Genomic DNA, 23,004 nt, shown 5'->3' with positions numbered 1-23,004 from the left:
TCCTATGAGATACAATGAAGCAGGAAAGATTTCCAAGTCTGTATTCACCAAAACACAACTTTTCAGAGCTTAAAAAATTAAAAACCAGAATACAGCATGGAGAACGCTATTTTGTTAAATCCAAATTTAACTTTTAACCAACACCAGTTGGTGTTTGCATTTCCGTACGCTCGGACTTGTTTGATAGAGAATTTCCGTGGAAACCACTCTTCTGCTGTCTGCCCATCTTTCTCCCTTGGCTGCCCTTCAGGTATTTTTGCAGTTTTCAAGTGGAAAAGTGATGCCTACAGCTCATGAGAGGAGAAACGGAACTTGTTGCACCTTGGAAAGCATCCTCCACACCAAAGCATTTCTGTGACCTTAGAGCCCCTGCAGTTCCCTCTGTGTATGGAGGGGGTAAAAACTGGAAATACCTTCAAGGAAGGATCAGCAGCTCAGCAGAAACAGACAGCTTAATCTTATGTTTCTGTGTTCTGGACTCAGAGGAGAGAAAAACAAAGGAGGCAGAAAGTTTGCCCAAACCCCTGAAGTTTCTCATTACAGAATCTCCATTTTCCTGCTCCAGAATGAATGGAGATAAAAGGATTTTTTGGAAGTGCTCAGCCAAAAACTCCCCATGGCAGAGCCAGCAGCAATCCCAGCTGGGTTGCTCAGGGCTGCGGGCTGGTTTAAAAAAAAAAAAAAAAAAGTTAAAAAATCTTGGAAACTGGATTCAGTCCCCTGGAAACGGAATCCTCGGAACCGCAATTCGCAGGTGGGGAAAGAAGGGCGAGGGGGCAAGCTCGCTGCACTTTCCTGACCCTGTAACAGGGTGGGATAGTAGAAACCGAGGGTTCGCTGCAGACGGGAAGCATCCGCTGCGAGCCGGGGCCGCTCGCAAAGAGAGGGGCCGGGTTGGGGGGGGACGCCCCCTCCCACCACCTACCTCCTCCTCCTCCTCCTCCTCCTCCTCCTGGCGGTGCTGCTGCTGCTGCGGGCGGCGGCTCGGGCGGCTCCGGCCCGCAGCGCGCTCTTATAGGCGGCGGCGGCGGGCGCGGGCCGTCGGTGAGCGCAGCGCAGCGCAGCGCAGCGCCGCACGCAGGTGAGCGGCACAGCGGGCACGGGCACGGCCGCACGCCTGGCGCTGCCTGACAGCGGCGGCACACGGAGGAAAGGGAGATGGAACCGCCGGGGATACGCGCGGCCGTGCTGGTGGGGGGCGGGGGGGGACAGAGGGGTCAGGGACACTCGCGTTCTCCCTTGTGGGTGTCTCTGGGGGCCGTGCGTGTCCCAGCTCGGAAGGATGTGCGAGGGGCGGAGGCCGCGCGTGTTCCCCCTGCGTGGGTGCGGTTGGGTCCGCGGGATGGGGACCGCGCGTGTTCCCACGCCGGGAAGCTGCGGGGCCCGGAGCGCAGGTGGCGGCCGTGTCCCCTGCACGCCGTGACCTGCGGGGGGTTCTGCTGTCACTTCTGGAGGGGACAGGGGCTGCCGCCACTCCTGCTTTTCCTGCCGCGGGGACGCGTTGGGATGGGGCCGTGCCCGGGGGATGGAAGGGGTCGGGCCGTGTCCCCATGTCACTCACTGCGCGTCCTGAGGGCCGGAGGGCTTTCGGCGATGAGCCGGGGCCGGGCGTGTCCTCACCTGCAGGGTGCGGTGGAGCCACGCACATCCCTGCCGGTGAGGGAGAAGGCGCGGGACAGAGCGTGTCCCTGCGTGGGGTCAGGACACCGCAGGAACGGCAGAGACCCCGCACCTTCCTCCAGGGAACAGAGTCCCTGCTGTGCTCTGGGGCACGGGGGCATCCGGCCCCAGGGGGAAGCTGGGGACACCACTCATCCCTGTGCGCAGATTGTCCATGGAGGGTGCTCGCGTCGAGGATACTCCGGGATCCAACGACAGCGACGTGCAGCCCGTTCTGAAATCCCAGCACCGACTGGTGTGTGGGGCAAGGTGGCAGCCCCCAGTGTGTCCCACCAGTGCTGGCAAGAGATAGAAATTAGCTGTGGCTCACAAGGATCACCATAGGGATCAGGCTCCAGGCTTCTGGAATGCCTTGGATCTGCTGTCCTCTGGGTGACCACGCTCAGGTTCTGCCATGGGGCTGATGCTCTCTTAGGACACCGGTGTGTTCCACAATCCCAGGTGTGGGGCTGATGCTCTCTTAGGACACCGGTGTGTTCCACAATCCCAGGTGACCTGCAGCTCTGGGGAGAGCCCAGGACACTCTTGGAGGCTGAAGCCCTAACTTTAGGGGAGCCAGATCTGCTGGGATCAGGTGGATCAGGAGATCCTTGCTCTGTGGGAAGCTGGGTGTTCGCACTACCTGGCATAAGATTTTTGGAGGGGTGCGAAACTCCAGGCTTTGACAGGGCACAGGGATGCTCTCTGATGGGAGAAGACAAGGCTGACAAGCTTACTTTCACCAGATGCAGAGGAAGGGAATGAGTTCCCAAAGGCGGCACAGGGAACCTGTGGAAAAGCAGAGTCTGGAGGGCTCATCAATGCAGTATTTCCTGGAAAGCTTGACAAGGCTGTGGAAATAATCCACTAGCCAAGCTTTCCCTCAGCAAGCTGCACCATGGACTTCCACTCTGCAAGATCACCACTGTTACTGGCCACATTGGCCACGATCCAGGCTGGAAAACCTCCAGAGCCTTGGACTGATAAGGCAATCAGTAGATTTTAATATCTGAGGCATAAGGAGATAAAGGGCTCATGAGAACTGGCACCTGATCTCGGCTCACGGCTTGGGACAAGAGTAATTCCCATACCTGAGGAAAAGGGAGGCGTGCTCAGTGACAGAAGGAATTTTGAAACACTTGTTCTGCTGGAACTCTATGAGAAGACCTAGGAGGAGGGGGGAGACAATCTGTGCTGTGGCCGTGGTGACGTGCTTTGAGCCTTGGCTTTGCTCTCTGTCCCCTGAGCCACCTCTGTGGCACCTTCAGACCTCACTGTGCATGGGGGCACACTCTGAGTGTACAAACTGTACGCTTGGAGTCAGGAGGAGATAAATCCAGCTGTGTCTCTGGGCTCCCTAGCTGTGCCTCGCTTTCTCCAGCACGGGAGGCTGTGTGGACCTCTCTGCACAAGGCAACAGCTGCTCGGGGAAAGGGCAGCTTCAACAGGGAGAGCTCCCGGGCAGGAGAGTGCCAGTCCCATGTGGTGGTGGTGACAGCACTCTGCCACTCCTGACAGAGATCACAGGCATCTCCCCGTGTCACCATTAGCCAAACTTTCGTGTTCTTTGTACGGAATGGGGCTGACAGAGCCTCCAGTTCCCACCAGCTGCACAACATAAACCTCACATCCACCAGACCACGCTCAGCACAGGGCTGGGGGGTGGAAAGGATGTGGGATGGAAGAGCTGTGGTGGTGGTCAAGGGGTGTGGAAGTGTCGCTTCTTGAGACACAACTTATTTTCTAATGCGAAAGTCCAGGAATCTCTGGCAGAAGGACTGACCACGGGTTACATGCTCTGCTCTCAGCCTGGTGATGAGTGTTTAAATTGGTGAGGGTAATTAATGTGAGTGCTAATGATAATATTTAAGTCTCAGACCTCTTTGTTTTCCAGGCAGACAGTGCAACATGAACTAATGTTTTGCAGTGTGCACCACTGGGATTTATGGGAGAAAAATGCCCAGTGCAGCTCTCAGGAAATCAAAAATAAAACCTACAGAGCTGCTGGTAATGCGAAAGCCTTTCCAAATGCAGATTTTGTTTAAGTTTTAATTAAATAGTGAAAAAAAAATAAAACCATTAATTTGGATGAGACAGAGCAGTGTAAGAAAAGCTGAAAGCTGTGCGTTGCTGCATCTCTTGGCAGCACAGCTCTTCTGAAACTGCGCTGACCTTTGGATACACACTGAAACAGGGACAGAGAGCCGTATTTAGTGGAAAACCCTGTCTTGGAGTTGAATTCAGGTTTGGCATTTCTGTGCATGGAAAGCCAGTGTTAGGTGGAATTGTCACATTTGTGACTCTAAATCACTTCACAATTTAGAATTGGAAATCCCTCTCTTCTGCCAGGTGTTGCCTGGGATTTTAAATGTTCATCTCCCAGGGATGAAATCTGCTCTGGCTCCAGTGCTTCTGTGGAAAGGGAGGTGGTAAAGCATCATGAGGAAGGCTGGTCAGGAGAGATAGCCATCAGGTTAGCTCAGAGAGGATCAAGTTGTCTTATCTGCAGTACTCACACACTTCAGGGTGTCTGACTGTGTGCTGAGGCTTTTCCATCATGCTCACAGCTGGATTTGGGTCAATGCAGGAAAATTTCCAGCTGAAGCGTGCCTGTTTCTGTAATGAAGAGCTTTCTGTAACAGAGCAGACACAACGAGATGAGGAGCAGTGAGTCTGTAACTGGGATACCCCAAGGCAGGGCCACCAGTCCTGCTCCAGCAGAAAGGTGTTCTCAGGTCAGCTGACACATCCTGACAGAACTTCCCCAAGGTGATGGGGTCTCACACGACTGCTGCCAACATCCCAGAGCCCAAAGCAGGAGACACTGCGGATGGATGACGCCAGCAGCAGAAACCACAAAAAGGAGCTGAGGTTTTGGTCTTTCCGTGTTTCCAACCCCTGGGAACAGCTCACCTCCAGCTCCCTCCCTCTCCTCTCCCTTTGCAGGTCGCTGCTTCCAAAGACCCAGTGGCTGATGCAACCCGCAGCAATGATGTTCAGTTTGGTTGTGGTTCTGGTGGGAGCATGGACCGTGGGGAGTAAGTGTGATTTTGGGGAAGGGAACCCAAGGGGAGATCCTGGGGGGCTCAAGCTCCTCTGGGGAATTTCCTCTGACCCACCAGACATCGTATCAGAGCACCCTGATCTAGCGGCAGGTGTCTCTGCCCATGGCAGGGTGAATGGAACCAGGTGATGTTTATGGTCCCTTCCAACACAAATTCTATGATTCTATGATGCCGTTTTTGAGGAAATAAGAAAAATAGGAGCAAAGTGCAGATTGAGAGACTGCCCTATGGCAGCTGAGATGAGTACACAGCTTGGAAACTGGAACTGGAAGTCTATGCTAATATTAGCAAAGTACAAAGTAAAAGTAATAAAAATTAGCACTAAGGAAATAAGGCTGATGCAAAAGCACCAAGTCTTTCCTTGACTCACATGGACATTGTAGGAGTCAGAAGTAAGGAGAGGTTTCTGATCCAATGAGAGGGAAGGAGAAAAGGAATGTCTTTTGGGATTAGACTGGTGGTGGCCACAAATTGCTCTGGGGACATAGGATCACGAGCATGAATTTCTAATTTTAGCTATTGTCCCTCAAAAGGAGTGCAAAACTTGTCTAAAAAACTGCATATTTGGGAAGCTTCAGAAAGAATATGGCAGAAGATCACAATATAAATATAAGTCTCTAATGGTGGATGCTTGTTTCATGCTTTTTTCTTGCTGTTCATGACGTGTGTCTCGTCCCTTCCAGGAGCCCAGGAGAGCATCTCCTGGGAGGTGCAGCGCTACGACGGCTGGTACAACAACCTGCTGCACCACAGCCACGGCTCCGTGGGTGAGTGCCAGGCCTCGGGACGGGAGGGGTGGGACGGGATGGAGTGAGATGAGCTGCCCCTCGGGCATCTGGCTCGCTTTGTGGCTGAGACAGAAACCTTTCTGACCCGAGCCTGAACCAGGCAGGTCAGCACACAGTGCCACCTTCCATGTCCCTCAGTGGTCCCTAGATGCACCTGAGAGCCCTGTTAGATCAGTGTGGAGGGGCCAGCCCATGTCTGGGCATTGCCACATTTTGCTGCGGCCCAGGAACGATCTGCAGCTCACGCTGGTGTTGGATCAGTCCCAGAGCAAAGCTGTGCCTTTGTGCGATCACTCAGAATATCCAAGGCAAGGAGGACCCGGCTGTTTTCAGCAGGTGTTTCTGTGATGGTCAGGGATCACAGAGATGCAAAAAACCCGTCTTTAGCCAAAATCAACATGCAGTTCAACCAGGATTCAACACAAGGCAGAAGAGTTTGTGGTCCAGGCATGCTGAAGCTATTGATTTTCTGCCCTTCAGAGAGCTGATTCCATGTCCTGGTTGGTAACGGGAGAGGCATTCGGGATTTCCCTGTGCCGCTGGTGAACTATTTCCTTGTGCCTACAGCCAGCCCAGAGGCTCACCTCTAGATGTCCCTGAGCCAGGGACCAGGACAGATCAGGCAGGATCTCATCTAAAACACTGAAGATTCTGAATCCTCCTTCCTGGCAGCCCAGGTTAGTCACTGCCCTGGTGACAAACTGGCCCAAGGTGCAGTGGCAGTAGCACAGCTTCCTCTGAGTCCACATGACACGTGTGCCACCAGCCCTTTGGTAACACCAAAGCCTGACAGGAAAAACCAGCCCTGGCAGAGCAGGTCTTCCTCTTCTAGAGCAGACACATCAGACCTTAACTTTTGGAAACCAACACATAGAAACTAAGCCACAAACCAAGGCAGGAATTCAGGATTTCCCCCAGTTTTGGGGAGCTCCAGTAAATTGAGCCCACCACGCTGCTGACAAGCCTTTCAAAATCAGTGAGAAATGACCTCCTGCCTTCTGGGCGTTGCAGTTTTGGGACGGGCAGTGTGTGCAAAGTCGGGGTGTTTCATCTCCACACCTGTCTCGCTGCCTCTCTGGCTGTTTCCTCTCCTGTTCCCTACGGTGCTGGCAAACACCACACTTTTGTAGGATTGCACAGCCACATGGGACAGCTCAACATGGCTCCAGCTACCCACTGGAGCACCACCCCAGACGTCCAGGGAACAACAGGGATGCACACTGATGGGAGAAGGACAACCAGAGGAGAGGAATACAGGGGATGGAGGATCCCTCCTGGTTATAAGAGTTTTGAGATCCCAGTGTTGCAAGAAGTTTTGGGCGATGACACCAAAACTTACACCCTAAGAGCCTGTGCCATCCTCTCGCTGTCTTCTGGGACCTGAGCACACATCCACGTATCCCACCATGGCTGTGACTCCCACTGGGAGTACACGGAACCCATTCCATGTTTTTTTGGTGCTGCAGGAGCCAGGCTGCTGCGTCTCCTGCCAGCCAACTATGCAGACGGCGTCTACCAGGCGCTGCAGGAGCCCCAGGTGCCCAACGCCCGCCAGCTGAGCAATGCCATAGCTCGAGGGCCCTCGGGGCTGCCCTCCCGCAGGAACACAACCGTGCTGGCTGTCTTCTTCGGTAAGACCTGGGGCCCTACACCGACTGGAAAAATGGTGGTTTGGGTGGAAAAATGTCGGTTTCTCGCACACCCAAGGCCGTGCATTGGGGTGCTCCTGACCCAGCCTTCCACAGCAGATCCAAATGTGGATATCAGACAAACAAAGCCTTGGGTATGGCTTTGCCACAGCACTGTCCAGCTGGGAGAGTTTGTGTGGATTCTTGGTGACCTTTGCCAGTTGGCCCCAGTGCTGATATTTCTCAGCTGGGAACTTCCTCATTTCTTTTAGCAGTGGAGGTGCCCCACAGCAAAAACACCGGACAGATCCAATAAGAGCTGTGCTGTGCTGAACTGCTGCAAGTTGGAGCAGGTTTTTCTGTCTCCCAGAAGCTCAGTGGGGTCTTAGCTCTTCAGGTCTGGAGATGTCTGTCTCTGGGAAATCACAGAATCCCAGAATGTTTGGGTTGGGAGGGACCCCAATGGTCATCTTGTTCCACTAGGCCAGGTTTCTTCAAGCCCTGTTCAAGCTGGCCTGGGTCACCCTTGCTGCACACAGTGGTCCCCTCAGCCCACCTACAGCTGCCCTCCCTGGTGTCCTGCTCCTGGTGCTGGCAGCACTCCTGGCAGCTGCTGACCGTGCTTTGGTGTCCGTCAGGTTTCCACGTGCTCTTGGACATCCTGGAGATAGAGAAACCCGGCTGCCCTGCTGAGTTCCTCAACATCTACATCCCGTCTGGAGACCCAGTGTTTGACCCAGCCGGCACTGGAGACGTGGTCCTGCCCTTCCAGCGCGTCCGCTGGGCAGCAGGGACGGGGCAGAGCCCCAACAACCCTCGGGAACAGGTAGGCGTGGTTTCCTCTGCTCTTTGCCTTTCCTCTAAATCCCACCATCGGGGTCTGTAGCAGCCAAGATGATTTATTTGCAAAAACAAAACTAGAGCACTACTGTGTCCCTAAGGATATACATCTCCCAAGTGTTTGAACCAATGAAATGAGCCCAAAGTCAACTTCCAAGTTTCACAGTGAGCAACAGTAGTGCTTGCCAAAGGTCAAAGCCTCCTGGACAAAGAAAGGTAATTAGGTCAGTTAATTATCACACCTTGTTTCAGGTGCCATCTAGTCCTATCTTTAATAACGTATCACAAAGCTGAGCTGGCACTGCCACAAAGTTGCAGTGCTTCCCTGAATTTCAGTCATTTTGGAAAATAAATCCAGGTTTTCCCCCTATTTCTCTGGATTTTGCTGTTCTGCTTGTGTTCCCCAGATTTCTTTCATGCTGGAGATCTTCCCAGCCAAAATCACCAAAGTGAAACCTTTCACGTGACAAACCCTGAAGAGACCAGTTTAGCAAGTAATGTTTTTATCACCGTTTAAAGGCTTAAAAAATTGGAAGCTCCAGCATGTTTTCAGAATAAAAAGTACATTTCCATGCAAACATTTGGCAAGGGAGATATTCCACCTGCTGCCAGGAGCAGTGGGACTTCCTGCTGCGAGATCAGAGGGGACAGTTCAGGTGTTCCCAGTTTCCCTAGAGATGGGTTTAGTCCCCTTCCAGCCTACATAGGAACTGACAGATGTCTGCTTCGGGCACAGGCAAAATAACTGGGGAAAAAAACAACCCCAAAAGTGCTTTTGAAAAGCCTGTACCTGGTCTTTTGCCCTACCTGGCACTAATTCCTGAAGTTTGCACAGAGATTGTCTGTGTATTTATTTGCTTCCTGAGAGCTCTTGTTAAAATAGGGTTAAAACAGATTGCTTTGCAAGAACAAAAGAGACAGACTCAGGCTTTCCAGACTTCCTTTTTCACACCTTTCCAGTGAAATCCTGGTACCTGTTAATGCCTCTTCCCTGTGCCTGCCCTAGACCAACGAGATGACCGGCTGGCTGGATGGCAGCTCCATCTACGGCCCCTCACACTCCTGGAGTGATGCCCTGAGGAGTTTCTTGGGGGGACAGCTGGCATCAGGGCCCAACAGGAGCCTCCCAAGGCAGACGGACGGGAGGGTTCCCATGTGGAAGGCACTGGATCCGTCCACGGGACAGGGCGGTCCCCAAGGGATCTACGGTAATGGTGGCATTCCAATAGCTTTTCATTCCTGACTGGGAGCAGGGGGAGCAGGAGATCCCTGGAGCTGAGCCCTGAGTGGACCCCAGGAGAGGGGCGAGAGCAGAAGATGCAGGGAGGCAGGACATATGGGTCAGGAGGGCTGTGGGAGAGCAGGCAGTTTCCCAAGGGGGAGGAAGAGTTGAGCCCCAGCAAGGACACACCAGAAACTCCAGGGGCCACCTGCCCAGGCAGCCGTGTCAGAGACCAGCTCTGATCCCAGGTGAACCCCTCTGGGGAAAAGGGCTGCTGCTGATACAAAGCCTCTCGGCTTGCTTTGTATTCCTCACCTGCCCAACGTTTGGCCCGTGCTGGAGGCCTGGTGCTGCGTCTCACTTGCCCGGTTTGTTGCTCTGCCTGGGGAGGAAGGAAGGGCGAGGGGACAAGGGGACGCTGGGCTGGATCCACAGGGCTGGGTGTGCTCCTCCAGCCATGGGCAAAGCTAGACCCAGTGGTGACATCCCCTGCTGATGGTGCTCTTGCAGACCTGGGGAGTGCCTGGGGGAATGAGAACCCCTTCCTGCAGGCTGAGAGCATCGCCTGGTTTCGGTACCACAACCATCTGGCCACAGCATTGGCCCAGGAGCATCCTGCCTGGTCCGATGAGGATCTCTTCCAGCACACTCGCAAGAGGGTCATCGCCACTTTCCAGGTGAGGGATGGGAGCCCCTGGCTCTCCTGGACCCCCCAGCATCTTGCATGGTTCTGGCCCTGACCTGGCTTCCCTGTTCCCTAGAGCATTGTTCTGTACGAGTGGCTGCCGACCCTGCTGGGCACACGGGTCCCGGAGTACCGAGGTGAGGGCAGGCTGGCAACGGAGTGCTGGAAACAGGGGAAGGGGGACCAGGGCAGCTGGTGGCTGGGTGGGGAGAGGGAGCTTGGCCCCTTTTCCCTCCAGCCTGCTGCTGCCCCACAGGTTACCAGCAACACCTGGACCCCAGCCTCTCTCCAGAGTTTGTGGCAGCTGCGGGGCAATTCCTGGCCACCATGGTGCCTCCAGGTGTTTACAAGAGGTAGGAGCAGCCTGGAGGGACTACGGGACTGCCTGTGTGAGGGGAGGAGATGCCCAGGCTGGGTTGGTGACTGGGAATGGTCTTTTTTGGGATGGTCTCTGTCCCTTCCCCATGTCCTGCCCTCGGCTGAGACAGCCAAGCCCTGACAGCTCCTGGCTCAGGACTGTGGGTTCAATCCTTCTCTGTTGTTCCAGAGACACCAAGTGCCGGTTCCAGAACGTGTCTCTCTCCAGTGGCTCATTCCCAGCAGTGCGGCTCTGCAACAGCTACTGGAGCAGAGAGGTAGGGGGGAGGGAGCACAGGGGTCCTGAGGATGTGGCAGGCTGGCCAGGGGGCTTCATCCCTCGCTCTGTGTTACGGAGCACTCCACAGGGGTCTGTAAGGGAAATTGGGTGCAGAGTGTGACAGCCAGACAAGGGGTGAGAGGTCCTCCCCACACAGCAACCCCAGCCTTCAGCTGTGTCAGGCTCAGACCTCAAGGCTGACCTGATGTGGAGAAAATGAGCCTGGAAGAGGTCCCCGATTCCCCAATGCCATGAATCTGCACCCCTGGGGGCACCAGTTCAGGGTTGTGGGGCTGCTTTCTGTCCTCCCTCATTGCGAGAGGAATCACTTGCTCTTCCATGCCTCTCAGAGCCCTGGGCTGCAGCAGGCAGAAGATGTGGACAACCTCCTGCTGGGGATGAGCTCACAGATAGCAGAGCGGGAGGACAACATTGTGGTGGAAGATCTCCAAGGTCTGTGCTGCAGCTGTGCTGTGGTGGGGGACCCCCACACCTGGGGCTGCGCTGGGGGCAAGGTTGGGGGGGAAATCCCACTGCTTCCTCCATCAGCACCCAACCATCGCTTCAGCCTTCTTAATGGAAGTGCAGAGAGCTACAGGACTCACTAAGCATGTCCCCCACAGATTACTGGTATGGGCCCCTGAAGTACTCCCGCACCGACTACGTGGCCAGCTGGGTTCAGCGTGGGCGAGACTTTGGCCTGCCAACCTATAACCAAGCCCGGCAGCGTTTTGGGTTGAAACCTCTCCAAAACTGGTCAAACCTTGCCCCACACCTGGAGCCACAGGTAACAGGGAACCGGTCTGGAAAAGGAATGTATGTGGGCAAAAGGATGATGCGACATTCCAGGCAGGAACTGAGTTCTGCAGCATCGTAGGGAGATCAGTGCATGTCCTGCCCTGGCTGATTTTCATGCCTGCAGGGGGGTAACTGTGTAATTTTCATCCTTGCATTGGGGTAACTGTGTAATTACATGGCATGGATAAGCCATCCTGCCCTAGTGCTGCACTCCCGTGCTAACAGGCACTCTGCTCCTCCTAGAGCTGAGATGCTCTGGGAGTGATGCTCAGGTGCTTAAGTTCAAGCCATGAGCTCGAGGCTGTGTGAGGCTCAGCATCCTCCCAGCCCACAGATGTGTGTGATGCCTGGGAAATGCATGTTCCTTACCCCTCCTAAGGCTTGCCAACCCTTTCCAATGCCCTGGCAGAATTCCCTGTGCTCACAGATGTGTGGTGGGGGTTTCTCACCAGGTCCTGCAGAAGGTCGCTGCCCTGTATGCCAACAACATGGCTGGGCTGGAGCTGCTCCCTGGAGGCATGCTGGAGGCTGATGGCTCCCTCTTCTATACCATCATCCTGGAACAGTTTGTGCGCCTGCGTGATAGCGACAGGTTTTGGTTCGAAAACACCGAGAATGGGTAATGGCCTTGTCCCTGTCTGGCAGCTGCTCTGCAAACCCCAGTGCAAACATGGAAACTGGGGCTGGAGGAAAAAGCGTCCTCCAGCTTCCTCAGTTCCCTCCTGTTGCTGGTCAGTGACTCTGGGGGCAACCACTTATCTCCATGTCCTTTTCCTCAGGCTGTTCACAGAGGAGGAAATCAGGGAGATCCGTAACACCACCTTTCACAGCGTCCTGACTTCTGTCACCTCTGCCAAATCCACAGACCTCCAGCCCCACGTGTTCGTTTGGAGAGAGGGTGAGTGCAGTCTGCAGTGGGAGGGCACAGGGAGGGAATGGCTCCAGCGAGGCACAAGGAAAACAGAGGCATCCCAGTGACACCGCTGGTGAGTAAATGACACAGGGAACACATCAGGTTTGGAGTTTCTCAAGCCTCACACCTGCTATGACCCTAAGTCAGCAAAACAGGCACAAAATGCAAGGGTTGTTTGTGACAAGATGTTGATGCGTGGTGCAGATGTTGAAAGAGGGCTGAAGTGCAGGCATGATCCCAAGAGGAAAATGCATATTTGCATATTTGGCAAAATGCTTTTTCCTCTTGGAATCTTGCCACACTCTTCCCGTTTACCGTAAGCATTTCACTTGGGCAACATTCCAGACCTTGCAAGGTGTTTCTGTTCCCTTGGTGTACGTTCCTTGTAATCACACCAGGAGGACTCCCTGGATTTGCAGCACCCAGATGAGCGGAGGCTCTGAGCCCCAGTTTGCTGTGGCCCAGGGTGCCTCTTGGTCAGCCCATCCCAACAGGAGGGGTGATGGTGCCGAACCTCCAGAGCACTCGAGTCCAGTTCTGTGCTTGGTTTGCTTTGGCAGGCAAGGGTTGAACTCAAACCCAAGGGCTGTCCCCGAGATCTGGAGTTTAAATCAAGCACCCCAATTCTGCAGGGCTGGGTCACTCAGCCATGAACCCATCAACATCTAAATGCAGAGGTTCCTGGGGGTGATGCGGGTGAGCTGGGTACAAGGTCAGTGACACTCACAGCCTGTTTCCCCCTTGCAGGGGACCCGTGCCCCCAGCCCCAGCAGCTGACAGCCCAACACCTGGCCAACTGCACGCCCATGGTGGTGCTGGACTACTTTGCAGGCAGTGGTGCAGGATTCGGGATCATCATCGTTGTCCTCTGCTGTCTGCCCCTGGGTTTGTCACTCTGTTTCTTCTTCCTGTCACTCTTCTCTTCACCAGAGAAAGGGGCTGAGTGCCCACGGACAAAGCACCTCCCAGCAGGAGCTGCTGAGTTCTGGTCACTACTGGAGGTGCTTGAGCTGGCAGGGTCCTTGGGCAGCTAGGAGGGAGCCAAAAGGGAAAGGAGCTCTGTGATCTCTCATGCCTCCTTCTCCCGTGTGTCCCCAGTGACTCTGTTTGTTGCCTGGGTTGTTGCTGCTTTCCGCAAGAGAGATTTCAAGAAGCTGCAGAGGAAGCAGGGCGCCAGCGTGCGCAGGGAGGTGTCCGGCGAGGCCGTACACGGTAAGGTGGCACTGCCAGCCCTGTGCGGCATCTCCTGATGCTGCTGCAGTCGGGGCACACACTGAGACAGGGCTGGGCCTGGGGCTTATACCCAGATGGGATGTAAGGAGGAACTGTTTCCCCATGAGCATTGTCAAGCAGTGGAACAGGGAGCCCAGAGAACTTGGCAGCACATCCTATCCAAGACCTGACCAGATAAAGCACTGAGCAGACTGACCTGCAGCTTGTCCTACCTTGGACAGGAGGCTGGGCAAGATGCCCTTCCAACCTGAGTCATCCTATGCCCCTGTACTTCCAATCCTCCCCAGATCACACCCTGCCTGAAGGAAACCTGTGTAGAGCAATTGCACCAATAGCTCCAGGACAGGGACAGTATCTCCTTGCTCTGTACATTGAAGAATCCTGCCTCCCTACCCCATAGTTGGTACTCCCCCTGTGTCCTTGGGCTTCAGCTCTGCAGTTAGGAGATCATCATTATTCCGTTAAGATATGGTGGGTCATGAAATCACTCCCAAACTGCCTCTTGGTGAGGGAGGTTCTGAGATGAGTAGGAACCTTTCCAGCTGAGTCCTGTGCTCTCTCCCACCAGCCATGGAGTGGCATGGGCCCAAGAGAGACAACTCTCCTGTCTACATTCAGCTCCAAGCTGACAAAGTGCTCAAAGTGCTGGATAGCAGAGGGTCTGTGCTGCGGAGCATCAACCTGAAGGCCCACCAAAGAGTGGAGGTCATCCTCTCCAACAACAAAGGGAACAAAGCTCTGCTTCTGAAGAGCCCCAAGGAGTATGACCTGGTAGGTACCATGGTGCCTGGGTTGTGACACCTGCCCCTGGACCCTCCACAGTCCTCTGCACGACTCAGCTGGGGGCACTGGGAGAAATGTAAGTCCTTGAAGGGAGGTTGTGGCCTCCTGAGAACCACCAGGTCCAGCAAATACCATGGAGCTGAGCCTCTGATGATTATAGCCAGTCGGTGGGTCCTTTGCAGGTGCTGCTCTTCAATGAAGAGGCTGAGAGGAGCACCTTTGTCGGGAAGCTGGCAAGCTACTTGAAGGAGAGCAGATTTGACCTGCATCTGTCTGAGATGAAGGAGCAGAGCCTGATGAAACGAGCAGTCACCCAGGAGCAGAGAAAACAAATTCTGGAGACTTTCTTCAGGCACCTGTTTGCTCAGGTGTGTAGAGGTGTAGCAAGCCCTGATGCACGGGGGAAGGTATTTCTGTATTGATTAAGCAATGAACATTGGGGTTAGTGCTCTTTGTAAGAGCTGGTAAACCACACACAAGGAAGTTGCCAATCCTTCCAGGACCAAGGGACATTTTCCTTTGCAGAAGACAAAGGGAGATCTGTTGCAGTGATACAAGTGTCTAAAGTAGCAAAGAGACTACTGGGTGGTGTAACAGGTCTCCAAAGTGGTCAGACACGGGAGAGTGAAAAGCCACACTGCGTAGGAGAGACGCGGGATTTTCTCCATGATACCTGCCATGAGTTTTGTGCCAGAGAGCCACCAGTCTTTGTGCAATAGGTCAGAAAGAAAACACCAGCCTTCTGTTCTGCCATCACTTACCGTCTTTCTTTTGTGGGACACCCTGCAGGTGCTGGAAATTGACAGATCCGATGCCGGGGAGCTCAGCTTTGAATCTTCACAGAAGGCAAAGGAGTCTCTTATGTGTGAGCTGAGCAGGGCTGAGTTTGCTGAAGCCCTGGGGCTCAAGGACCATTCCATGTTTGTGGATTCCATGTTCTCCCTGGCTGACAAAGATGGCAATGGCTACATCTCCTTTCGGGAGTTCCTGGACATCTTGGCGGTCTTCATGAAAGGTGGGAGCTGGTTACTGCCTCCATCTGCTGCCCTTGGACCCATTCCTAGGCTCTGTCAGAGTGGAAGACAAGGTTCACCCAGCAGGTCAACCTGTAGACACTGCTACAGATTAAAATTTCCTTCACTCAGGACAGCTTCAGCTTGGGTTATGGGGCATGACAACATAACTGTGTTTTCTGGAAGACGGTTCACGAGGGGAGATGTCTTCTACCGCCACAGACGTGTCTGCCCTTTCTCCTGAAGGGACACTGCATCCTGTACTTGAGAGATCATACCAACTGTGCCTGATATCTGATTCTCCCTAAATGACCACTGGAATTTATGATGGATTCATAGGCAGAGGTGTTGAGTGCCAGACTCAATCAAAACAACTCCCAGAAAAATCATTGCTCTGCAAAAGCACACTTAGACTTTGAAAAATAATGCACAAGAAAGAATGTGTGTCTACCCAATATTGCACCTTGCACTTGAGAAAGTCAAGTAGGAGGGTGGGACTTTACTGCTTCAGGGTCCAGACAATCAAAAACAACATATGAAAGCATCTTTATTGATTAAAATAGGATCTTGTTCTTACTTTGCCTCTTCCTCTCCCCACCAGGGTCCCCAGAGGAGAAGTCCAAGGTGATGTTCAGGATGTATGACATTGATGAGAATGGGTTCCTCTCCAAGGAGGAGTTTCTGAGGATGGTCAGGTACTCTTCTTCCCCTCTCCTAATGTTTCCACAATGTTCATAGACATGTCTTCAGAAGCAGCTCCCAGTTTCTGTGCTTCAGGCCCCATGAAGACCGTGGACTCAACACTTGCGACCAAGGGCCCATTTCTCTCATGAAGCCGGTCTGGGACTCTGCCTTGTGTTATTTGAGGGACTCACCTGGTGTTCCCATCTCGCCTCTTTGCTCCAGGTCCTTCATTGAGATCTCCAACAACTGCCTGTCAAGAGAACAGGCAGAGCAGGTGACCGAGTCCATGTTCCAGGCCTCTGGATTTCAGGACAAGGATGAGCTGACATGGGAGAATTTCCATTACATGCTGCGGGACCACGACAACGAGCTTCGGCTCACCCAGCTCTGCGTCAAAGGTCAGTGGCCACGAGCAGTGGGACGCCCCATGTCCTGCCCCAGGTCCTGGAGGCAATGACCAGCACCCAAAATGGAACTCTCAAATCCTGGCCCATCAATCTCCCCACCTCAACGGCAGTAGTGGGGCATCAGCTGTTGCTTCATGTGTGACGTGTTTGGGTCAGTTCAGAGTTTTTCCCTGCCCACAGGAGATTCCTAAACATTGTCTTGCACCTTCTGGAAGGCTGTTTGTCCTTTTGTCTCCTCAAAGGTGTCCCTGAGGTGTTCAAGCAAAATCTGCACAACTGTGTCTCCTTCATAAAAAAAGAGCCAAAAGGGTAAGCTCCCTTCCTTAGCACTGCTATTCCTTCTCTTGCTGCCCTAGCTCACATCTATCCTTCATCCCAAACCTTCCAACAAATGCTCCCACCAGCTGTTGGAACTCCCAGCGCTGGGGTAGGGGTAGGAAGCACATGCTGGGTGCTGCAGTGGGGCTGCCGTCCTCCTCCCCAGGCGACGCCAGAAGGGAGGAATTGCCTCCTGCAGAGCCCTGTTGCATGCTCTGTGTGGAGGTGGGAGTCCTGCATTGCTTTTCAGAGAGAGATGTTATCTTGGAGTGAATCCAGACCACGTGCAATTGCAATTAATGGAGGCAGGCTTGTGAGAAAGAGCTGAGCTTGAGATGGGAAATGGAGGAAAGGGGAAAATTTAGGCAAGGACTTCTGGCAAACAGAGCTTTGGGCTAGACATAGCTCTATTTCCACAGAACCATCTCAGAGGAGAAGGAAGACCCAAATCTGGACACTGTGAGTCACCACATGGACCGAAAAGGCCAAGAACTGAGGAAGAGACCCGGAAGAAAGTGAGTCCTCTCGCTGGCTGTGCGTCTGGGGCTCGGGCTCATCCTGTTTGCTGTTTCTCACATCTCCATGCCAGAGTGGGTGGTCCTCCAGTCGAATGGCACTGCTCCAAGGAGGCACTCATTGGCCAAGGAGCTACAGAAAGAGTCCCATCTTGGCAGGACTGTGCTGTAGCAGGGTCTGGGTGATATGTCTCTACAAAAAAACCCCAAACAAATGAAGTGGCCAACTCCAGAGGTTGGCATAGTGGTTTGTAGAGAGGGGTCTTGTCTGACAGTTCCTGTCTGTGCTCCTCTGCTTCCTGGTCTGCCGCTGGTTCACCTGGGTTGTCTACAAGAGCTGCAGGAGAGAATTTGGTCCTCCCTGCTCTGGCAGCAGCAATATTTCTTCAAGGAAGGAGTTCAGCTGTTGTTATTTTATTGATGGCCGGAATATCTTAGTTTGCCTTAATTGCACCAGTTAAGGGAATTCCCCTTTTGTGAATAATTTTTGACAGCTGTATATTACTGTGAATTTTTCTTTTACAGTTTCATTTGTGAGTCACGTTTGTTATCAGCTTTTGAAGGCATTGTAGAGCAGGCTGACCTGAGGTCACCCTCTGACGGTGTGCTCTGCGGGTCACCCCTGTCACTGATGTGCAGGAGTGCTTTGAGAGGAAACCCAAACCTGGGCCCTGAGCCCTTGCTTGCCAGGGAAACCTCACGGTGACACCAGCACTGCTGTATTTGCCAGGGTTAACCAGTACCAGCTGCGTCTGTACACGGAAGCACAACGGAAGAAGTATGAGAGGAACAGAGTTCAGCAGAAGATCCAGGAGTTCAAGCGCTTTGTTGAGAATTACCGGCGCCACATCGTCTGTGTCATCCTCTTCTCTGCCATCACCGCTGGCGTCTTTGCCGAGAGAGCTTACTGTGAGTGCCCAGCCAGCCCTGCCGCGGGGCTGTGGGCTTCGTGCCTCAAACCTGGTGCTTGCCTGGGGCATGGTGGGGGCTTGCCCAGCACAACTTTGGGCAACAGTGTCGGTCCTCCCCTGCACTGAGGGTCCTCAAAGTATCACTGAGGTTAGAAGGAATCTCTGGAGGGCTCTGGTCCAATGCTCTGCTCAGAGAAACCCTTTTCCAAAGCTGAATGAGGCTGCTGAAGGCCTTGTCTAGAGAAGGTGTGAAGAGCTCCAACACTGGTGATTCTACCGCCTTGCTGGGCCTGTGCTGGTTTTTCACCATTCTCCCTATGAAGAATTTCAAGAATTCAAACCTGAATTTTCTACAGTGAAACCTGTGCTCTTGGCTCACATCCTTCTACTGTGCATCCCTGAGAAAGACTTGCTCTGTGTGCCCATGAAACGGCTGCAGCCAGCCAGCTTCCCTGACCCCTCTCCTCCAGCCTGAACAAGGCCATTTCCCTCAGCCTTTTCCTTCCATAGACGTAGCTCTGTGATGTCTGCCAGCTCCCACCCATCCTAGTGGTCTCCACTGGACTCGTTCCAGTCTATGGACACCTCTGATATTGGATTCCTCAGCTGAGGCTACAGTCCCAAGGTGTAGATTCCCAGATGGACATTCTCCTCCCTAGATCTCCAAGGACACCCTGTCCTCCAGCAGTTCTGGGTCATTGTGCCCCTTTCCCCACACAAACCCATCCCTGGTGTCCCGTTTTTGGTGGAGCCACGCAGGTGGCTGTCCCCTTGTTGCAGGAGGGGTGATGGCCCTCAGCGCTGGGCACATGACACCCTCTCTGCTCTCTCTCTCTCTCCAGACTACGCCTTCGCATCCCCCAGCACTGGAATTGCACAGACCACCTTTGTGGGGATCATCATCTCCCGGGGATCAGCTGCCTCCATCTCCTTCATGTACTCCTACATCCTGCTCACCATGTGCCGCAACCTCATCACCGTCCTGCGGGAGACCTTCCTCAATCACTACATCCCCTTCGACGCCGCCGTCGACTTCCACCGCTGGATTGCCATGGCAGCCCTGATCTTCTCAGGTAGGGGGGCTGCTGGGGGATTGCCACCCGCGAGCAGAGGACCAGCCCATCACACCATGGCAGGGCCAGGCAGAGGCTTAAAGACCTTGCAGAGACATAGATGCCTCCACTATGGAAGTCGAGGAATCTCCGGGTCGCTGGGGACATCAGCAGAGTCTGACACAACTCTGTCCACACCAAGTCATGCTTCTTTCTCTGTGTTTCTGTCTCTTACAGTGCTCCACACTGCAGGTCATGTAGTGAATGTCTACATCTTCTCAGTCACACCTCTCAGTGTGCTGTCCTGCCTCTTCTCCAGTGTCTTCACAAATGATGGGTAGGTGGAATTTGAAGCAGAGTTCAGGCAGGGTGTCCTGGGAATGGACAGAAATGAAAATGGAAACCATTTGTTCATTCTGGTCACTCCATGGTGCAATCTCTTGTCCTTCTCCAGGTCACAGCTCCCGCAGAAATATTACTGGTGGTTCTTCCAGACTGTTCCAGGTGAGAACACCCAGCAGACAGACCTGCCCACCTGTGCCCAGGATGGGCAGCCTCTGCCCAGTCCAGTTAGAGCCCCTATGGGGCTGCCCCATTCTCCCCCACAGGGCCTCCCAACTCTTCCTCTCACAGGCATGACAGGAGTGCTGCTGCTCGTGGTCCTTGCTGTCATGTACGTGTTTGCCACCCACCACTTCCGGCGCGTCAGCTTTAAGGGCTTTTGGATCACTCACCATCTCTACGTGGTGCTCTACATCCTGGTAAAGGGTTTGGGCTGGAGGGGCGGAATGGTGCCAATGCACTGCAAGCCAGTAGGTCAGGTCTCATTGAGATGAGATGGAATAGCTTGGGGTACTCCCAAGGGAGACGGTAGCCCCAGTCCTGGCTCCCCATTGCTGTTGAGCTGGCGCCAAATCATCCCTGGGGCGATGACTCGCCTTGCTAAAGGGCTCTGCTTCTTGCCCAGGTCATCATCCATGGCAGCTATGCACTGATCCAGCAGCCCCGTTTCTACATCTACTTCATCATCCCAGCTCTCATCTACAGTGCGGACAAGCTGCACAGCCTGAGCAGGAAGAAGGTGGAGATCAGCGTGGTGAAAGCTGAGCTCCTGCCCTCAGGTACCACAGCATCCCTGGCCACACAGCACCAGCCCAGCCCAGGCTCCCCGCAAGAGCATCAGGGGCTGCAGCGATGCAGGAACATCATCTCCTCAACGTCTCCAACTTAACGGAGCTCCATCCCCCATCTCCCCACAGATGTCACCCACCTAGAGTTCCAGCGGCCACAGGACTTTGACTACAAGTCTGGGCAGTGGGTGCGCATCGCCTGCGTGGCCCTGGGCACCACCGAGTACCACCCCTTCACTCTGACTTCAGCTCCGCACGATGACACGCTGAGCCTGCACATCCGCGCCGTTGGGCCCTGGACCACCCGTCTGCGGGAGCTCTACTCTCCCAAGAACCTGGCCCTCCTCGGAACGCTGCCCAAGGTGAGCCCTGCACAGGATGTCAGCCATGGGGACATCTGAGCCCAAGAGCATCTCGGCAACGGGTTGTACCAAACCTGAGGCACTTCTCCAGCCCTGAGGGCTTCCAAGACCTGGGCAAGCAGAGACCTGCTAACAGCTGATTCTATTCCAGCTGTACCTGGACGGGCCCTTCGGGGAGGGCCACCAGGAGTGGAACAAGTTTGAGGTGTCGGTATTGGTGGGAGGAGGCATCGGGGTGACACCCTTTGCATCCATTCTCAAGGACCTGGTCTTCAAGTCATCCATAAACTCCAAGGTGCTGTGTAAGAAGGTAAGAGTATCCGAAAGACAAGCCCCCCTGAGAGGTTGGGCCCGAGGATCTCAGAGGTCCTTTCCAACCTAACTTGATTCAGTGATTCTGAGATGCCTCCTACTTCTGCTGGCCTCTTTGGGGGTAAAATCCTCCGTGGAGTCCGTAGACATTCATAAGGATGCTGGCCTCACTCTGGGCCTCACTCCAATGTGCCACAGATCTACTTCATCTGGGTGACGCGCACGCAGCGGCAGTTTGAGTGGCTGACGGACATCATCCGGGAGGTGGAAGAGTCAGACAAGAACAACTTGGTCTCTGTGCACATCTACATCACACAGCTGGCCGAGAAGTTCGATCTGCGCACCACCATGCTGGTGAGCCTGGGCACCTAATGGGGAGGATGCCATGCCGTGCCATGCCATGCCATGCCATGCCATGCCATGCCATGCCGTGCCATGCCGTGCAGGGCCACGCTGGGCTGTGCTGGGCCATCTAATATGCAGCAATCTCTCTTTCAGTACATCTGCGAGCGGCACTTCCAGAAGGTGCTGAACAAGAGCCTGTTCACGGGCCTGCGCTCCATCACCCACTTTGGGCGCCCTCCCTTCGTACCCTTTTTCAGCTCACTGCAGGAGGTGCACCCTGAGGTCAGTGTCTGGCTGGGGACAGGAGGAGGTGCATCCACTGACCATTGTGGAGGATTGGTCCCAGCCTGTCCCCAAGGTCCTGGAGATTTCAGTGGCATCTGCACCGAGAACAGGGCGGAAGGGGAATGAATCCTGCTTTCCCTCTGGGGCCAGGCTGAGCTGCAGGAGTTAGCAATACCCCATACCAGCCAAACACTCCCTGCTATTGCAGGACTCCGGCTCCCATCCTTCCTTCATGGCCCCGGCAGCTCCATGGGAATGTGATAACCTCCCGCAAAGCCCCTGGAGGCTGACATGCCCGAAGCTGTCAGAGAGCAGGGGATCAAGAGGGGCTGGACTGTGGGGAGAAGTGGTGCTGCAGTCTGACCCCTTTGGCTCCCTCCTTCCCCAGGTGCAAAAGATCGGGGTGTTCAGCTGTGGCCCGCCCGGGATGACAAAGAGTGTGGAACAGGCTTGCCGGCAGATGAACAAGAAGGACCAGACCTACTTTGCACATCACTACGAGAATTTCTGACCCTACCCCACACTGTTCCACCCTCTGGCTGCAGCTGCAATTTTTCTCCCCAGCACCTAGCAGCCATGGTCCTGAGCTCCCACCCAACCACCCTCCCCAGGTGAAAGCCGTCCACAGCCGAGAGCAGGGATACTGAGAGCTGCAGAGCAGAGACCAGTGTGCTAGTACAGCCTTGCCATCCCAGCAGTGCCCTACATGGCCCCAGTGTGAACCCCTGAGCCCAGGGCGTCCTGCCACCATCCACACAGCCCCATGCCCAGGGTCACGCTGGTGTGTCCCAATCCAAAAACCCACTCTGGGTTAAACCCAGCTCTGCCACCTCCATCACATAAGACAGAGCTTGTGCTGTGCTGGGGGACTCAGGGAGTGTCTCTGACCAGCTTTGGGGAACAGCTTGGTGTCTGCACAACCTGAATTCACAGCACTTTGTTCCAAGAGCTATGTGGTGAACAGACGGGGTGAGGAGCCAGCGAGCTCCATGCCTATCCCTATTCTTGAAACAGCTTTCCTCACATACTCTTCCTTCCTTCCACATGCAAGTGCCTGCTTGTTAACTCTCCAAGCTTTCCCTGGGTTTTCACAGGGTCTTAGTTGTGTTTGCACAGGCTTCTTTCAGCAGTGTCACAGTCCTTTGATCAGGGTGTGCTTGTTTAAGTAATGCCTGGCTTTGCATCACTGCTGCTTTTACAGGCTGTGGTTGAGCTCAAATAAAGCTGACTGAAGTCTTAAAACACTTTCTCGCCTCCTGTAGTTGGATCTTGGTCACCTGGAGACTTGTAATACTTGTGGCAGAGTGCTGGCCTTGCTCTTGGCACAGTGCACTAACTCCAGCCCACAGGAAAATGGGCTAAGGTGGAGAGAGTTTCCCCTGCACTGGTGACACACGTGGAGTTGGGGGTGGAGGATTA

General features: G+C 54.2%; 1 protein-coding gene across 1 annotated transcript; it reads left to right on the top strand.

Annotated features, from left to right (window-relative positions):
- The first annotated feature begins 96 nt into the window (after window positions 1-96).
- On the top strand, window positions 97-22,695 carry DUOX2 (dual oxidase 2). The gene is made up of 35 exons (XM_040077486.2): window positions 97-164; window positions 1,019-1,081; window positions 4,606-4,697; window positions 5,408-5,491; window positions 6,979-7,143; window positions 7,779-7,966; window positions 8,987-9,188; window positions 9,713-9,879; window positions 9,964-10,024; window positions 10,144-10,240; window positions 10,435-10,522; window positions 10,875-10,977; window positions 11,148-11,311; window positions 11,775-11,941; window positions 12,102-12,220; window positions 12,983-13,120; window positions 13,334-13,447; window positions 14,037-14,239; window positions 14,434-14,619; window positions 15,041-15,266; window positions 15,866-15,959; window positions 16,171-16,346; window positions 16,598-16,664; window positions 17,093-17,188; window positions 17,919-18,097; window positions 18,942-19,172; window positions 19,389-19,488; window positions 19,606-19,655; window positions 19,785-19,912; window positions 20,119-20,272; window positions 20,411-20,643; window positions 20,795-20,953; window positions 21,154-21,309; window positions 21,454-21,582; window positions 21,974-22,695. The coding sequence occupies exons 1-35, from the start codon at window positions 97-99 to the stop codon at window positions 22,094-22,096; spliced, it is 4,770 nt and encodes a 1,589-aa protein (XP_039933420.1). The 3' UTR covers window positions 22,097-22,695.
- Window positions 22,696-23,004: the final 309 nt, after the last annotated feature.

Source organism: Hirundo rustica, chromosome 13, assembly GCF_015227805.2.
Source record: "Hirundo rustica isolate bHirRus1 chromosome 13, bHirRus1.pri.v3, whole genome shotgun sequence".
Lineage (NCBI taxonomy): Eukaryota > Metazoa > Chordata > Aves > Passeriformes > Hirundinidae > Hirundo > Hirundo rustica.
Note: the sequence above shows the minus strand (reverse complement) of the source record. Positions and strands in the feature narration are given on the sequence as shown.

Coding starts and splice junctions, on each gene's coding strand:
- DUOX2 (XM_040077486.2), top strand. CDS start 97: ATGGAGAACGCTATTTTGTTAAATCCAAATTTAACTTTTAACCAACAC. Junction 165..1,018: donor CAGTTGGTGTTTGCATTTCC/GTACGCTCGGAC, acceptor GCGCTCTTATAG/GCGGCGGCGGCGGGCGCGGG. Junction 20,273..20,410: donor AGCTGAGCTCCTGCCCTCAG/GTACCACAGCAT, acceptor ATCTCCCCACAG/ATGTCACCCACCTAGAGTTC.